The 14,713-nt window shown below is 43.6% G+C and overlaps 1 protein-coding gene across 2 annotated transcripts in view; it reads left to right on the forward strand.

Moving 5' to 3' along the window:
• Positions 1-14,713, forward strand: part of TTLL9 (tubulin tyrosine ligase like 9) — a 787,629-nt gene that overhangs the window by 715,385 nt on the left and 57,531 nt on the right. For both annotated transcript variants that reach the window (XM_044090338.1, XM_044090339.1), the window contains one exon: positions 10,529-10,653. In XM_044090338.1, the coding sequence (XP_043946273.1) occupies positions 10,529-10,653 (125 nt within the window). The remainder of the gene's footprint in view (positions 1-10,528; positions 10,654-14,713) is intronic.

Here is a 14,713-nt window from a genome sequence, read left to right on the forward strand (position 1 = left end):
CCTTTGAAATGTTATTCTGATGAGCTTAATGAAATAGTAGAAAAAGGAGAAAGGTTAGGTTTTTTTACTAGTAAGGACATTAAAAAGCTAACAGTTAAGGAACCTCGTCACCCAAACATTTATATTATTCCTAAAATTCACAAAAATATGATGAATCTGCCAGGAAGGTGCATCATTTCTGGCATAGGCTCTTATGTTGAAAGGGTGAATAAATTTTTAAATTTTTGGATTTTCATTTCAAAAAGTATCTCCCTAAAGTTTGTTCACATGTAAGAAACACTCAAGATGTATGTCAAGCACTGTGTGGGGTAGAGTGGAAAGAGGACTACTACTGGGCGAAAGTTGATGTTTTATCTTTATATACCAACATTAATAAGAGATGGGGTTTAGAGGCCATGCAGAAGATGATGGGTGAAGGACCTTGCACTATGTTTCTGTTATGTCTATTGGAGTTTAGTCTGACATATAATTATTTTATGTGGAAGAAAGACTTCTTTCTACAAGTTAAGGGGACTGCTATGGGTGCAGCATTTGCACCCACATATGCAGTAATATACATGGGTGAATTTGAAAAAGAATTTATGTTTCAAAGTAACTTTTTTGTGAATAATGTTTTCTTTTATAGACGTTACATTGATGATCTCATTTTTGTTTGTAGGGATGATGTATCCTTGTTTGAGCAATTTATGAAACATCTGAATGACAACACACATGGGTTAAAATTTATTGCACAAAGTTCTTTGTGCAATATATCATTTTTGGATGTAGAATTCTATGTAGGGAAGGATAATTTGATACAACATAAACCCTTTAGGAAATCAACAGCAGTAAACAACTTTTTGCATGCAAGCAGTATGCACCCACCCCATTTGATTAAGGCATTACCTGAAGGGGAATTTAAGAGAATATTAAGAAATACCTCTGATCCAGATTTATGGGAAGAAGCCTGTGATGAAATCTTTACCAGGCTTATATCTAGAGGGTATGAAAGTACTGCGCTTTTAGGTATTAAGAATAGGTTATGTAGAACCAAAACTTTAGGAAGGGGGGTGCATTATAGTGACTGCTGTCATTCATCGGTCGCATCTACACAAGAAAACATATTTTATGTATCCAGATTTTCTGATTTTTCAATTGTGGTTGAAAAAATTCTTAAAGAATTGTGGCATGTTGTTTGTGATGACCTAAATGTTGGTCATCTATTTCCTAGGCATATCACATTTTCATACAGTAGGTATTATAATTTGAAAGAATTGTTGAACATGCATTATAGTGACTGCTGTCATTCAATCTACACAAGAAAACATATTTTATGTATCCAGATTTTCTGATTTTTCAATTGTGGTTGAAAAAATTCTTAAAGAATTATGGCATGTTGTTTGTGATGACCTAAATGTTGGTCATCTATTTCCTAGGCATATCACATTTTCATACAGTAGGTATTATAATTTGAAAGAATTGTTGAACAGAAAATTGGAACATTTTATTGGCCTGAATGTTGGCATGCATTGTTGTGGCCGTTGTTTGGTTTGTGATAGGGTAAAAAAATGCATGGAATGAAAATAAATGGTAAGAAATATTTAGCATTTGAGAAGTTTGACTGTTTGTCATCTGGGGTGATATATATTTTGGGTTGTGATTGTACCACACCTTTATGGTATATCGGACAGACCACCAGGAAGGTTAAAGTGCGTATTTTAGAGCACTTAGGGGACATTAGGAGGGGAAACATGGAAAGTCCTGTAGCCTCTCATTTTATTAATATACACAATGGCAACATAGAGGGTTTTTCATTTAGTGTGTTGGCAAGACCCCATTTCTGTGCAGGAAATTTTAAAACTGCATTAAACAGGTTAGAATACAGAATGATCTTAGGGTATCATACACTGTATCCTAGAGGAATGAATTTAGAGAGTGGGCTTACAGTATAAAATATAGTAGTGGTGAAATATTTTGAGTCATATTAATGAAATTTGAATGTATTTATATGTACTTAAATGCTTCATGCATTTATTTATTCATTGTTATGCATAATTTAATATTTAGTGAAGTTAATGTTATATAATGTGTTAAATAATTTATGAATTTCAAATGAATTAATATGCATTTAGCACAATTTTGTATTGTCTTATACAGTTCAGTTTTAAGTAATTTATAGAAGCATGCAATATAGCATGTATTGCTTTATATAAAATGTTTTGCTGATTGTATTTAAGGGTATTTGAAGTGTAAGTATTAACAGGGTTAATGACATAATGAAATAATTATTTAATAGATTAATTGATGAGTATATAAAAAGAGGATGTGTTCATATGGTTATTTGTTCCACTGAAGGCGAATTGCCAAGGTACCAGGACGGATGCATTAAATGGATTAAAAGGACTTTCTCTTTCATCTCACCATTTGATTGCTTCCTTATTTTGGTGTTTTTTGAATATTCTCAGATCTGCTCAGAGTTAGTGCAGAATGGCACAAAATACACTGAACTGATATAGCCAACATCCTGGCAGACAGGTTCAGTGCAAACTTCTCCCCCTCTCACCCCCAAATGGCCCATAACTATGCCAGAAAAATGTAGTGCCCCTGAAATCACAGACACTCAGGTTAAAACAGCCCTCTCCAAAGCCAAAAACACAGCATCAGTGGGACCGGACAGTGTCCCAGGCTGCGTCCCACACACGCTCAAAGATGAACTAACCCCTCACCTAAACATACTGTTTAAACTCAACCTCTCCACAGGCTATGTGCCCACAGAGTGGCGCACAGCAACGGTTATTCCGCTCCACAAAGGTAGAGCCACAATGGACCCCGGGAACTATCTCCCTTTAAGCCTGACTAGCTTGATCTGCAAAGCTATGGAGCGCATCATCATGGATCTCATTAACAGAGACACTGGGAACTTTCAAACACTGGACCGTACCCAGTTCGGCTTTGTTAAGGACAGATCATGCCTCCTAAACCTGGTGGACTTCTTTGAGACAGTTACTAAGGCTATAGACGAGGGAAAGGTGGTCCACACAGCCTACCTAGACCTTGCAAAGGCCTTCAACACCATTCCCCACTCAGGTATTATAGACAAGCTCACCAGCCTGAACATAAACCCCTACATCACGAGATGGGTTGCCAACGAGCTTACGGACAGAACCCACATGGTAAGAGTTGCAGGAGCTAGGTCTGACTCTAAACCGGTTACAAGTGGCATTCCCCAGGGCTCAGTCCTAGGACTCCTCCTGTTCGGTATAGACTTCTTAGAAGTACAGGCAAGCATAGGAGGCCTATCGCTGACCAAGTTCGCAGACGACTGCAAACTAGGGGCTATAATTGACTCTCCGGCTGACACAGACATCCTTCAAAAGTGTCTCACTGAGACAGATACCTGGTGTCAAAACCATGGCCTCAAGCTAAATGCCAAAAAGTGCATAGTCATCCCCTTTGGAAAAAACAAGGCACCCACAAACTATCACATAGGTGGTAGCCCCCTAAATATGGAAGACATAATAAGGGATTTGGGGACCCAAGTAAATAGTAAACTCTCCTTTGATAATCACATTGCCAAAGTGGTTAGAAAATCCTTCTATGTGGCCCACCTAACCACAAAAGGGTTTGCATTCAGATCGAAAGAGGTCATTGGGCCCCTCTACGCATTACTCATCAGACCCATCATAGAGTACAATGCCCCATTTGGGATGTACCTTACAAGACACCTGCAATAACTGGAAAGACCACATAAGTACCTCACCAAGAGGATCAGTGGCCTCAAGCTGATGCCCTATGCAGCTCAAATGAAGAAACTCCAGCTGTACTCGGTTGCATACCGCCTACTCAGAGGTGATCTCTGCCTGACATACAAGGCCATATCCAACCCAGAACTGATGGACATGATCCACCTAAAGAAAACCATATCCCCTCAAGCCACACGCTCCAGGGATTTAAACCTCACCACAACAATAAATAGGACGTGCTGGAGGGATAAATTCCTGTCCCAGAGACATCCCATGCTCTGGAACAAGATCCAATCTACATTAGGCAGAGCTCCTTGCTAACCCTCTTCAGGAGAAACCTTGACAAATGGATGGGAAACAGAAAGTTTACCCCAGGGATCACTTCAATGGCTCTGCTGGACAGAGGCACAGGGAACTAAACTAAGGGGGTGGCGAAAGCCAACATATTCCGGCTAGGCTTATAAATGCCTTCTGGCAGATAGCCTAGTACCTAGCTATGAACTTATTAAATAATGTCTTTTTATAAAATTCATTCTGAAATTAAATATGGTTGCAGAGCACTCCTTTTTGTTTTTAATACTCTATTTTCTCCAAATATGTTCCTATGACTTTTTTCAGATAGTAGGTACTTTTTGCCCCTCTGCCTGCTGTTCTTCAAGTGCCCCCCGCCCCTCAATTGGAGTATGCCCATTGATTCTCTAGTATAGCATATTTCCAGTATGAGGATGTGAGCCATACAGGAGGACCATCAGCCAAGCAGCCACAAGGGTTATTTAGTTAGATAAGCCCTAACCCCTCAAAATGCATTACAATAGGAACCACAATGGTGTCCTCATTGAGAGTGCATGTTCCAAGCACTCACAGTGACAGCTATCACCAGAGTGACATATTGACAAAATAGCCGTGCCAAGGCCAAGACATCCTCCTCTGATTGATTCTGGCATTGTATGGCCCTAGTCTGCCCCTTCTCCTTCCAGGGATAGGTACACCCGTCCTCCTCATGCCAGTTCCAACAGATACAGAGCTGGCCATCTGGGGCATAGTTAGAGCGTTAACCCAGTATGCCACTGGAGCTGGACTTTTGTTATTCTAGTTTTTACTGTCTGTATACAGATTTAATTTTCCTTCCATCCCATCCTTTTATTAATTTAATCATTCTTTTGTTAGCTCAGAATTTGGGGGGAAAAAACAACAACAATGTAGACTAGAATAAATTTTCACAGATGAGAGATGCCGGTTAATTAATTAGAATTGCATGTGTATTCTTCATTTAAAAGTCTTTTTGGCATGTTAATATGTAAAGTAATTTGAATTAAGAGAATGCATATTATAATCACTACACAGTGGAATGAATTTGTATACCAAATTTATTTATGAAAATCCTAATGTTTCATACAATAACTTTAATTCTTCAGTGAGAACAAATTAAACAGCAATCCAGAAATAAAAAAATCATATGTAAGAAGAAAAATCTCAAAGTTTGGTTTCAAGTATGAGTAGCTGTGCAGTAGTTTGAACATCTGTGGCTGTTATAAAACGTTCAGCGTTTCCCAGTTGTCTGCAGTTATGTGTCAGATGGTAAACCCTTCACTTAAGCAGCAAGGATAATGAAACAGAACATGAACACACTACAAAACTGAGTTGCAAATAAACTGAGTGCATGTCAGAGCTGGATCATGGTCAAACGAGCAAAGTAAAGGATCAGCCCCCCCCCATTGTGAAACAGAACATGAACACACTACAAAACTGAGTCGCAAATAAACTGAGTGCATGTCAGAGCTGGATCATGGTCAAACGAGCAAAGTAAAGGATCAGTCCCCCCCATTGTGAAACAGAACATGAACACACTACAAAACTGAGTCGCAAATAAACTGAGTGCATGTCAGAGATGGATCATGGTCAAATGAGCAAAGTAAAGGATCAGCCCCCCCCCCCCATTGTGAAACAGAACATGAACACACTACAAAACTGAGTTGCAAATAAACTGAGTGCATGTCGCAAATAAACTGAGTGCATGTCAGAGCTGGATCATGGTCAAACGAGCAAAGTAAAGGATCAGCCCCCTCCCCCCATTGTGAAACAGAACATGAACACACTACAAAACTGTCTGAGTCGCAAATAAACTGAGTGCATGTCAGAGCTGGATCATGGTCAAATGAGCAAAGTAAAGGATCAGCCCCCCCCCATTATGAAACAGAACATGAACACACTACAAAACTGTCTGAGTCGCAAATAAACTGAGTGCATGTCAGAGCTGGATCATGGTCAAACGAGCAAAGTAAAGGATCAGCCCCCCCCACTGTGAAACAGAACATGAACACACTACAAAACTGTCTGAGTCGCAAATAAACTGAGTGCATGTCAGAGCTGGATCATGGTCAAACGAGCAAAGTAAAGGATCAGCCCCCCCCCCCCCCATTGTGAAACAGAACATGAACACACTACAAAACTGTCTGAGTCGCAAATAAACTGAGTGCATGTCAGAGCTGGATCATGGTCAAACGAGCAAAGTAAAGGATCAGCCCCATTGTGAAACAGAACATGAACACACTACAAAACTGTCTGAGTCGCAAATAAACTGAGTGCATGTCAGAGCTGGATCATGGTCAAACGAGCAAAGTAAAGGATCAGCCCCCCCCCTCATTGTGAAACAGAACATGAACACACTACAAAACTGTCTGAGTCGCAAATAAACTGAGTGCATGTCAGAGCTGGATCATGGTCAAACGAGCAAAGTAAAGGATCAGCCCCCCCCCCATTGTGAAACAGAACATGAACACACTACAAAACTGAGTCGCAAATAAACTGAGTGCATGTCAGAGCTGGATCATGGTCAAACGAGCAAAGTAAAGGATCAGCCCCCCCCCCCATTGTGAAACAGAACATGAACACACTACAAAACTGTCTGAGTCGCAAATAAACTGAGTGCATGTCAGAGCTGGATCATGGTCAAACGAGCAAAGTAAAGGATCAGCCCCCCCCACTGTGAAACAGAACATGAACACACTACAAAACTGAGTCGCAAATAAACTGAGTGCATGTCAGAGCTGGATCATGGTCAAACGAGCAAAGTAAAGGATCAGCCCCCCCCCCCATTGTGAAACAGAACATGAACACACTACAAAACTGTCTGAGTCGCAAATAAACTGAGTGCATGTCAGAGCTGGATCATGGTCAAACGAGCAAGGTAAAGGATCAGCCCCCCCCCCCCATTGTGAAACAGAACATGAACACACTGCAAAACTGTCTGAGTCCCAAATAAACTGAGTGCATGTCAGAGCTGGATCATGGTCAAACGAGCAAGGTAAAGGATCAGCCCCCCCCCATTGTGAAACAGAACATGAACACACTACAAAACTGTCTGAGTCGCAAATAAACTGAGTGCATGTCAGAGCTGGATCATGGTCAAACGAGCAAGGTAAAGGATCAGCCCCCCCCCCATTGTGAAACAGAACATGAACACACTACAAAACTGTCTGAGTCGCAAATAAACTGAGTGCATGTCAGAGCTGGATCATGGTCAAACGAGCAAAGTAAAGGATCAGCCCCCCCCCCATTGTGAAACAGAACATGAACACACTACAAAACTGAGTCACAAATAAACTGAGTGCATGTCAGAGCTGGATCATGGTCAAACGAGCAAAGTAAAGGATCAACCCCCCCCCCCCATTGTGAAACAGAACATGAACACACTACAAAACTGTCTGAGTCGCAAATAAACTGAGTGCATGTCAGAGCTGGATCATGGTCAAACTAGCAAAGTAAAGGATCAGCCCCCCCCCCACTGTGAAACAGAACATGAACACACTACAAAACTGAGTCGCAAATAAACTGAGTGCATGTCAGAGCTGGATCATGGTCAAACGAGCAAGGTAAAGGATCAGCCCCTCCCCCATTGTGAAACAGAACATGAACACACTACAAAACTGCCTGAGTCGCAAATAAACTGAGTGCATGTCAGAGCTGGATCATGGTCAAACGAGCAAAGTAAAGGATCATCCCCCCCCATTGTGAAACAGAACATGAACACACTACAAAACTGAGTCGCAAATAAACTGAGTGCATGTCAGAGCTGGATCATGATCAAACGAGCAAAGTAAAGGATCATCCCCCCCCCCCATTGTGAAACAGAACATGAACACACTACAAAACTGTCTGAGTCGCAAATAAACTGAGTGCATGTCAGAGCTGGATCATGGTCAAACGAGCAAAGTAAAGGATCAGCCCCCCCCCCATTGTGAAACAGAACATGAACACACTACAAAACTGAGTCGCAAATAAACTGAGTGCATGTCAGAGCTGGATCATGGTCAAACGAGCAAAGTAAAGGATCAGCCCCCCCCCCCATTGTGAAACAGAACATGAACACACTACAAAACTGAGTCGCAAATAAACTGAGTACATGTCAGAGCTGGATCATGGTCAAACGAGCAAAGTAAAGGATCAGCCCCCCCCCCCATTGTGAAACAGAACATGAACACACTACAAAACTGTCTGAGTCGCAAATAAACTGAGTGCATGTCAGAGCTGGATCATGGTCAAACGAGCAAAGTAAAGGATCAGCCCCCCCCCATTGTGAAACAGAACATGAACACACTACAAAACTGAGTCGCAAATAAACTGAGTGCATGTCAGAGCTGGATCATGGTCAAACGAGCAAAGTAAAGGATCAGCCCCCCCCCCCCATTGTGAAACAGAACATGAACACACTACAAAACTGTCTGAGTCGCAAATAAACTGAGTGCATGTCAGAGCTGGATCATGGTCAAACGAGCAAGTAAAGGATCAGCCCCCATTGTGAAACAGAACATGAACACACTGCAAAACTGTCTGAGTCCCACATAAACTGAGTGCATGTCAGAGCTGGATCATGGTCAAACGAGCAAGGTAAAGTATCAGCCCCCCCCCATTGTGAAACAGAACATGAACACACTACAAAACTGTCTGAGTCGCAAATAAACTGAGTGCATGTCAGAGCTGGATCATGGTCAAACGAGCAAGGTAAAGGATCAGCCCCCCCCCCATTGTGAAACAGAACATGAACACACTACAAAACTGTCTGAGTCGCAAATAAACTGAGTGCATGTCAGAGCTGGATCATGGTCAAACGAGCAAGGTAAAGGATCAGCCCCTCCCCCATTGTGAAACAGAACATGAACACACTGCAAAACTGTCTGAGTCCCACATAAACTGAGTGCATGTCAGAGCTGGATCATGGTCAAACGAGCAAGGTAAAGGATCAGCCCCCCCCCCCCCATTGTGAAACAGAACATGAACACACTACAAAACTGTCTGAGTCGCAAATAAACTTAGTGCATGTCAGAGCTGGATCATGGTCAAACGAGCAAAGTAAAGGATCAGCCCCCCCCCATTGTGAAACAGAACATGAACACACTACAAAACTGAGTCACAAATAAACTGAGTGCATGTCAGAGCTGGATCATGGTCAAACGAGCAAAGTAAAGGATCAACCCCCCCCCCCCCATTGTGAAACAGAACATGAACACACTACAAAACTGTCTGAGTCGCAAATAAACTGAGTGCATGTCAGAGCTGGATCATGGTCAAACGAGCAAAGTAAAGGATCAACCCCCCCCCCCATTGTGAAACAGAACATGAACACACTGCAAAACTGAGTCGCAAATAAACTGAGTGCATGTCAGAGCTGGATCATGGTCAAACGAGCAAAGTAAAGGATCAGCCCCATTGTGAAACAGAACATGAGCACACTACAAAACTGAGTCACAAATAAACTGAGTGCATATCAGAGCTGGATCATGGTCAAACGAGAAAAGTAAAGGATCAGCCCCCCCCCCCCATTGTGAAACAGAACATGAACACACTACAAAACTGAGTCGCAAATAAACTGAGTGCATGTCAGAGCTGGATCATGGTCAAACGAGCAAAGTAAAGGATCAGCCCCCCCCCCCCCCATTGTGAAACAGAACATGAACACACTACAAAACTGAGTCGCAAATAAACTGAGTGCATGTCAGAGCTGGATCATGGTCAAACGAGCAAAGTAAAGGATCAGCCCCCCCCCCATTGCACACATTACAGTGTCCCATTACTTAATCTGTCCCCTTCCCCCATTTGCCATAAATACTGTTCAAAACTGTTAGAGTGCATAGAGTTTTCTTCACTTTTTATCAGTCTCATACTTTCTTATGCTATCACGCATGTAAAAGACGAAGTGTATAGAAATGTCATCACTAAGGGTAGCTCTCTGCATCTCCCCACTTAAAGATAGCAATCTACACTTTTCTGAGATAAATACCAGAATATTTCCAGCAAAATCAAAAATGATGTAGTCTGTCATACTGCCATCCAGGTGACCTCTGGAAGCTTTATATTAGCAGGCAGTACTAACAAAAAATTCCAACGTACAGGCAAACCCATGTGCCACAAATGAATGATAAGAGTATTTAATTATTTATTTACTGTAAAACACAGGTAAGTAAAATAAATCCCATTTAAAATATTAATGTATTATGCTTGCAGTCTCCAAATTTTCCGGAGTATTTTCTTTCTTAAAGCCACACCACATAATTATATGTTACAGAATTTTAATAGTATGCATGAAAGCTGCTGAAACAATATACATATTCATTGTAATTTGCTGCACTTCTGTTCATAGGGAAAATTATGTATGTGGAGAGCAGATTATTCTGCAGTTTTGATTTGACCTGTGAGTAGCCCACTGACATGTCGGAATAAAAGTAATATGCAATGCTTTGGATAATATATCTGCATCTGTCTGTCTATAAAACTTACATTTGACCTTTATTTCATTTTTCATAACCCAGACTAACAGGAAAAGAGAAACATATTGGAGGGTTTGATCTCATGTGGAATGATGGCCAAGTTTGTCGCGATGATGGCAGTATGGAAATAAAAGGAAATACAAGCTTTGTGGCAAATACATACTTGGGTAATTATTGTTAAAGTACTGCACCTATTTAGCATTATGAAATCCTTTGATTGACAAGTTTGCTCTGCTGCCATTATGCAGACAAGCTACTACATTGCAGAAGTGATATGTGTGAATGTTGGATAGTACTGCTGATCTCATGCAAGTTTTAGGAGTGAAAGTGACATCTTGAAATAGGTATAAAGAACAGCAGGAACACCAGTGAAATCTCTCTGCTTTGTTTCAAAGACAAGATAAACTTGGTCAGCCTGACTGTATAGCTGACTGGAATTAAGAAGTCTGTGAGGCCTGCTGCTCACTGGTGGGATATCAGCTTGCACTGCTGCTGACCTGGGATTGATAAGTGACCCAAGAAGCCTGAGGGTCATCCAGGCTGGTGGCAGGCTTGATTAGCTAAAAGTCAGGAAGAGAGAGTGGAACCATGTACTGCAATATTATTGCTGCTAGTGTACAGAGAATACAGCAGCAATGTTAAGTTGTCAATCTCGCCTTCATTCTTGCTGGATGGGTTCGGAGCCGATCCTCGGCTCCGACTCGGCCACTCTAAAAGCTCGAGAGCTAGTTCCACTGGCTCGAGGCTCCCCTATATCCCACAATGCTAGGCGGCAACTCCTCAGATCTCGTTTGCCGCTACAGCGATCGAGTTGCGTTCTTACCGGCTCAGGTTAGTTTTGGTATAGAAACTAGTTTTCTTAGCCTTTTTCCCCTTATTTTAAGTTAGTTTTTTATACAGAGTTATTGTAAAGCAGTCTATCCATTCCCTGTTAATTTCCACCCCCTTTTTCCAAAAAAACTATAGAAATTTTCCCTCAGGCCTTAGGCCCAGTCCCTCCCTTCCTAGTAGTGAGTGACTGTGTTTTGTAGGGATTTTATTAATAATTATCTTTAACTTAATTTAAGTTAGTTTAATTATTTTTTAAGTGTAATCGGTGTGTGTGTGTGTGTGTGTGTGTTGTGTGGTTACACTTTCCCCTTAGATATGTCTAAGGAATCAAAGGTCTCAGGCTTTAAGAAGTGTGACTCATGCTGTCAGAAGATGTCTCTGACAGACGGTCACACTTCTTGTGTGTACTGCCTGGGACCTTTGCACCTGCAGGACTCATGTGCTGTTTGCCATGGCTTCAGCCCTAGAGTCCTGCAGGAGCGAAAAATAAACTCATTTTAAGGGGTTTATTGAAGCCTGAGGGTCCCTCGACTCAATCATCGGGGAAACCCTCGAAGCATTCCAGACCTTCGGCTCCAGTCTCTGAGCCGTCTTCTGGAGGTCCTAAGGCTATTCGAACATTGGCTCCGGCCGGAGCCGATGAATCTCAAATAAAAGTCCCTACGGTGTCCTCGGCTCCGGCTGGAGCCGAGGAAGACATAGCTGAGTCGGCCCCGATCAAGTTGTCGGAACCGACATCTAGAAAACGGTCCCGATCTCCATCTATCGGCTCCGTTCATTCGGCTCCAGCATCTCCTTTGCTGTCTGAACGGAGCCATAGATCCCACTCTTCTAGGTCTTCCAGGTTATCGGACCATGACCTTCAGAGAGTAGTGAGTCGACTTCTTAAGTCCGAGGCACTAGCCCAGATGCTTCAAAGTCTGACTCATCAGTCGAGAATGATTCCCATCACTCAAAATGTTCCTCCTCTGACTCTTTTGAGTTCGGAGCCGGGGCGGCTCAGACCCAAGACTGTGGTGGCGTCGGAACTGATACCTTTGTCTTCGGTTCCGTCGTCTGCTCTGATGTCTTCCTTGGAAGAATCTCGGCGCCGGACTTCCCTCGTCGGCTCCGAGGGGGCGAGTGGCATCGGACCCTTGTCCGACCCCGCTCTCCCTCTCGGTGCTTCAGCACTGGTGAGTTCGGCTCTGACATCGGCCTCGGAGCCATCACTGTCGGTGCTGGGGGAGGTTTTCAGTTTTTCGGAATGGAGACCTCTGGCTCTGCCTGACAGGGGTGCCTTCGAGGTCATGAGGAGCGTGTTAGAACCAGGTTCAACTCCACAGTCAGCTCCTTCTGCCCTTCCCCCCATGGTGCCTCTGGTGATTTCTACTCACTCTCTCATCCCCGACCGTAGAGAGCCAGCTCCTCAAGTTTCCCCAGTGGGGATCTCCTCCTCTTCCGAGGCCTCTCCTGATCCTGTAGGAGAGCCCCCTAGGAAGAGGCAGTGCAAGAGGAAGCACATTGACTCCCCTGAGTCTGTCACCTCTGACACTGATTTAGAGGATTCTGAAGGTTCCCCTCGTTCCCCCTCTGAAGATGTCTCCTTTGTAGACATCCTTGAAATCTTAAAACAGAGGGGGACTTGGCCAGCCCTCAACCCTTCAGAGGATGAATCAGTGTATCTTGAGGCGTTTGGCTCTCGCCCTTCCACCTCCTGCGTGTCCCCTCCCTTTGACCCCCTTATGCAAGTGGTGGCAAAGAAGGCTTGGGCGGCTCCTGACTCAGTGGAACCCACTCCCAGGAGACCATCAAAATTCATTACGGCCCCCAAGGACAAAGAATTTTTGACCAAAGGCGTCTCTGTTGATGCTATGGTGGTGGCTGCGGCCACCAAGAAGGAGTTAGCTGATCCTTCGGTGCCTGTTCATCCTCCTAACAAAGAGTCTAGGTCGATGGACAGGTACAGGAAGCGGATGTTCTCGTCAGCGACCTTTACTATGAGATCGCTGAATTACCTGTGTCATTTCACTCGTCTTCAGAGGGATTTGCTCAAGGAAGCGAGTGAAATGTTGAAGGACCCAACAGCTGTGGGTTTTCAGGATAGGATGAACTCTCAGCTGGCAACCCTTAATTCTATAACTAACTCCTCCATGCGCCTCCTTTCATATGCGGCGGATGGAGCAAGTAGAGCGGCAGGTACAGGTGTAGCCTTGTGTAGGCACGCCTGGATGTGGCTATGTAACTTTGCGGACCCTTTCAAGGCATCCTTCACTAATTCCCCCTTTGATGGATCATCCCTCTTTGGTCCTCAAGTGAAGGAAACCCTGACTAGGTGCGAGACTGATGGCAAAACTCTCTCTGCCGTTGGAATCCGTTTTTCTACTCCTTCTAGGCCTTACCCCAAAGGCCAGAAGAGGGGAAAGATGTGGTTCCGCAAACAATCTCAAGGAGATTTGCCTGACGCACAGAGTCGATTCCCCTCTAGAGGCAGTGGGGGGAACAATAATGGTAGATGCCATCCTAGAGGTAGAGGGGGCCCGCAGAATAAGGGCAGTCGAGAATCCTTTTCCGACAAGCCCTTTCAGCATCCCTGAGGTGTTGCCCGACTGTCCACCTTTGGAGGCAGTCGGGGGAAGGTTGTCACTGTACCCAGAAGCCTGGCTATCCCTAACTCAAGACAAGTGGGTACAGTCTATCATTTCCGAAGGCTACAGAATCCCTTTCCTTTTCATTCTGAAGCAATCTGAAAAATCCCTTCCAGACGTTCCACCCAGTCAAAGGGAACAAGCAGCTTTAGAAATTTCAAAGCTGCTCGCAAAAAGAGCCATTCAACCAGTTCCAGCAGACCAAACAGGATCCGGAATCTACTCCAAATTCTTTTTGGTTCCAAAGAAAACAGGGGACTGGAGACCCATTCTGGATCTCAGCAACTTGAACAACTTTGTCAAGAAAACAAAGTTCCGGATGGTCACGCTGCAGTCCATTCTACCCCTTTTGGGGCGGGACAACTGGATGTGCTCGATAGATCTCCAGGACGCGTACTATCACATCAGAATGAGTCGACGCTCCAGGAGGTTTCTCAGCTTCAGGCTGGGAACCAGTCGTTTTCAATTCAGAGCCCTGCCCTTTGGTCTCACTTCAGCCCCCCGAGTGTTTACCAAATGCATGGCAGTGGTAGCCTCTCATCTGAGACGACAAGGATTCCAGGTGTTTCCTTATTTAGATGACTGGCTCCTTACAGCCCCCACCAAGCATCTTTTACTTCTCGCCAGAGACTACACCTTTCACACATGTCAGGCACTAGGCATTTCAATAAACTACGAAAAATCTGTCTTGCCTTGTCGTGTTATTACCTTCATAGGTGCAAATCTAGACACAGTCAATATGTCAGCCAGACTCATAGAGCAGAGAATA

This window comes from Protopterus annectens, chromosome 12.part0 (genome assembly GCF_019279795.1).
Source record: "Protopterus annectens isolate FY-2018-M chromosome 12.part0, PAN1.0, whole genome shotgun sequence".
NCBI lineage: Eukaryota > Metazoa > Chordata > Ceratodontiformes > Protopteridae > Protopterus > Protopterus annectens.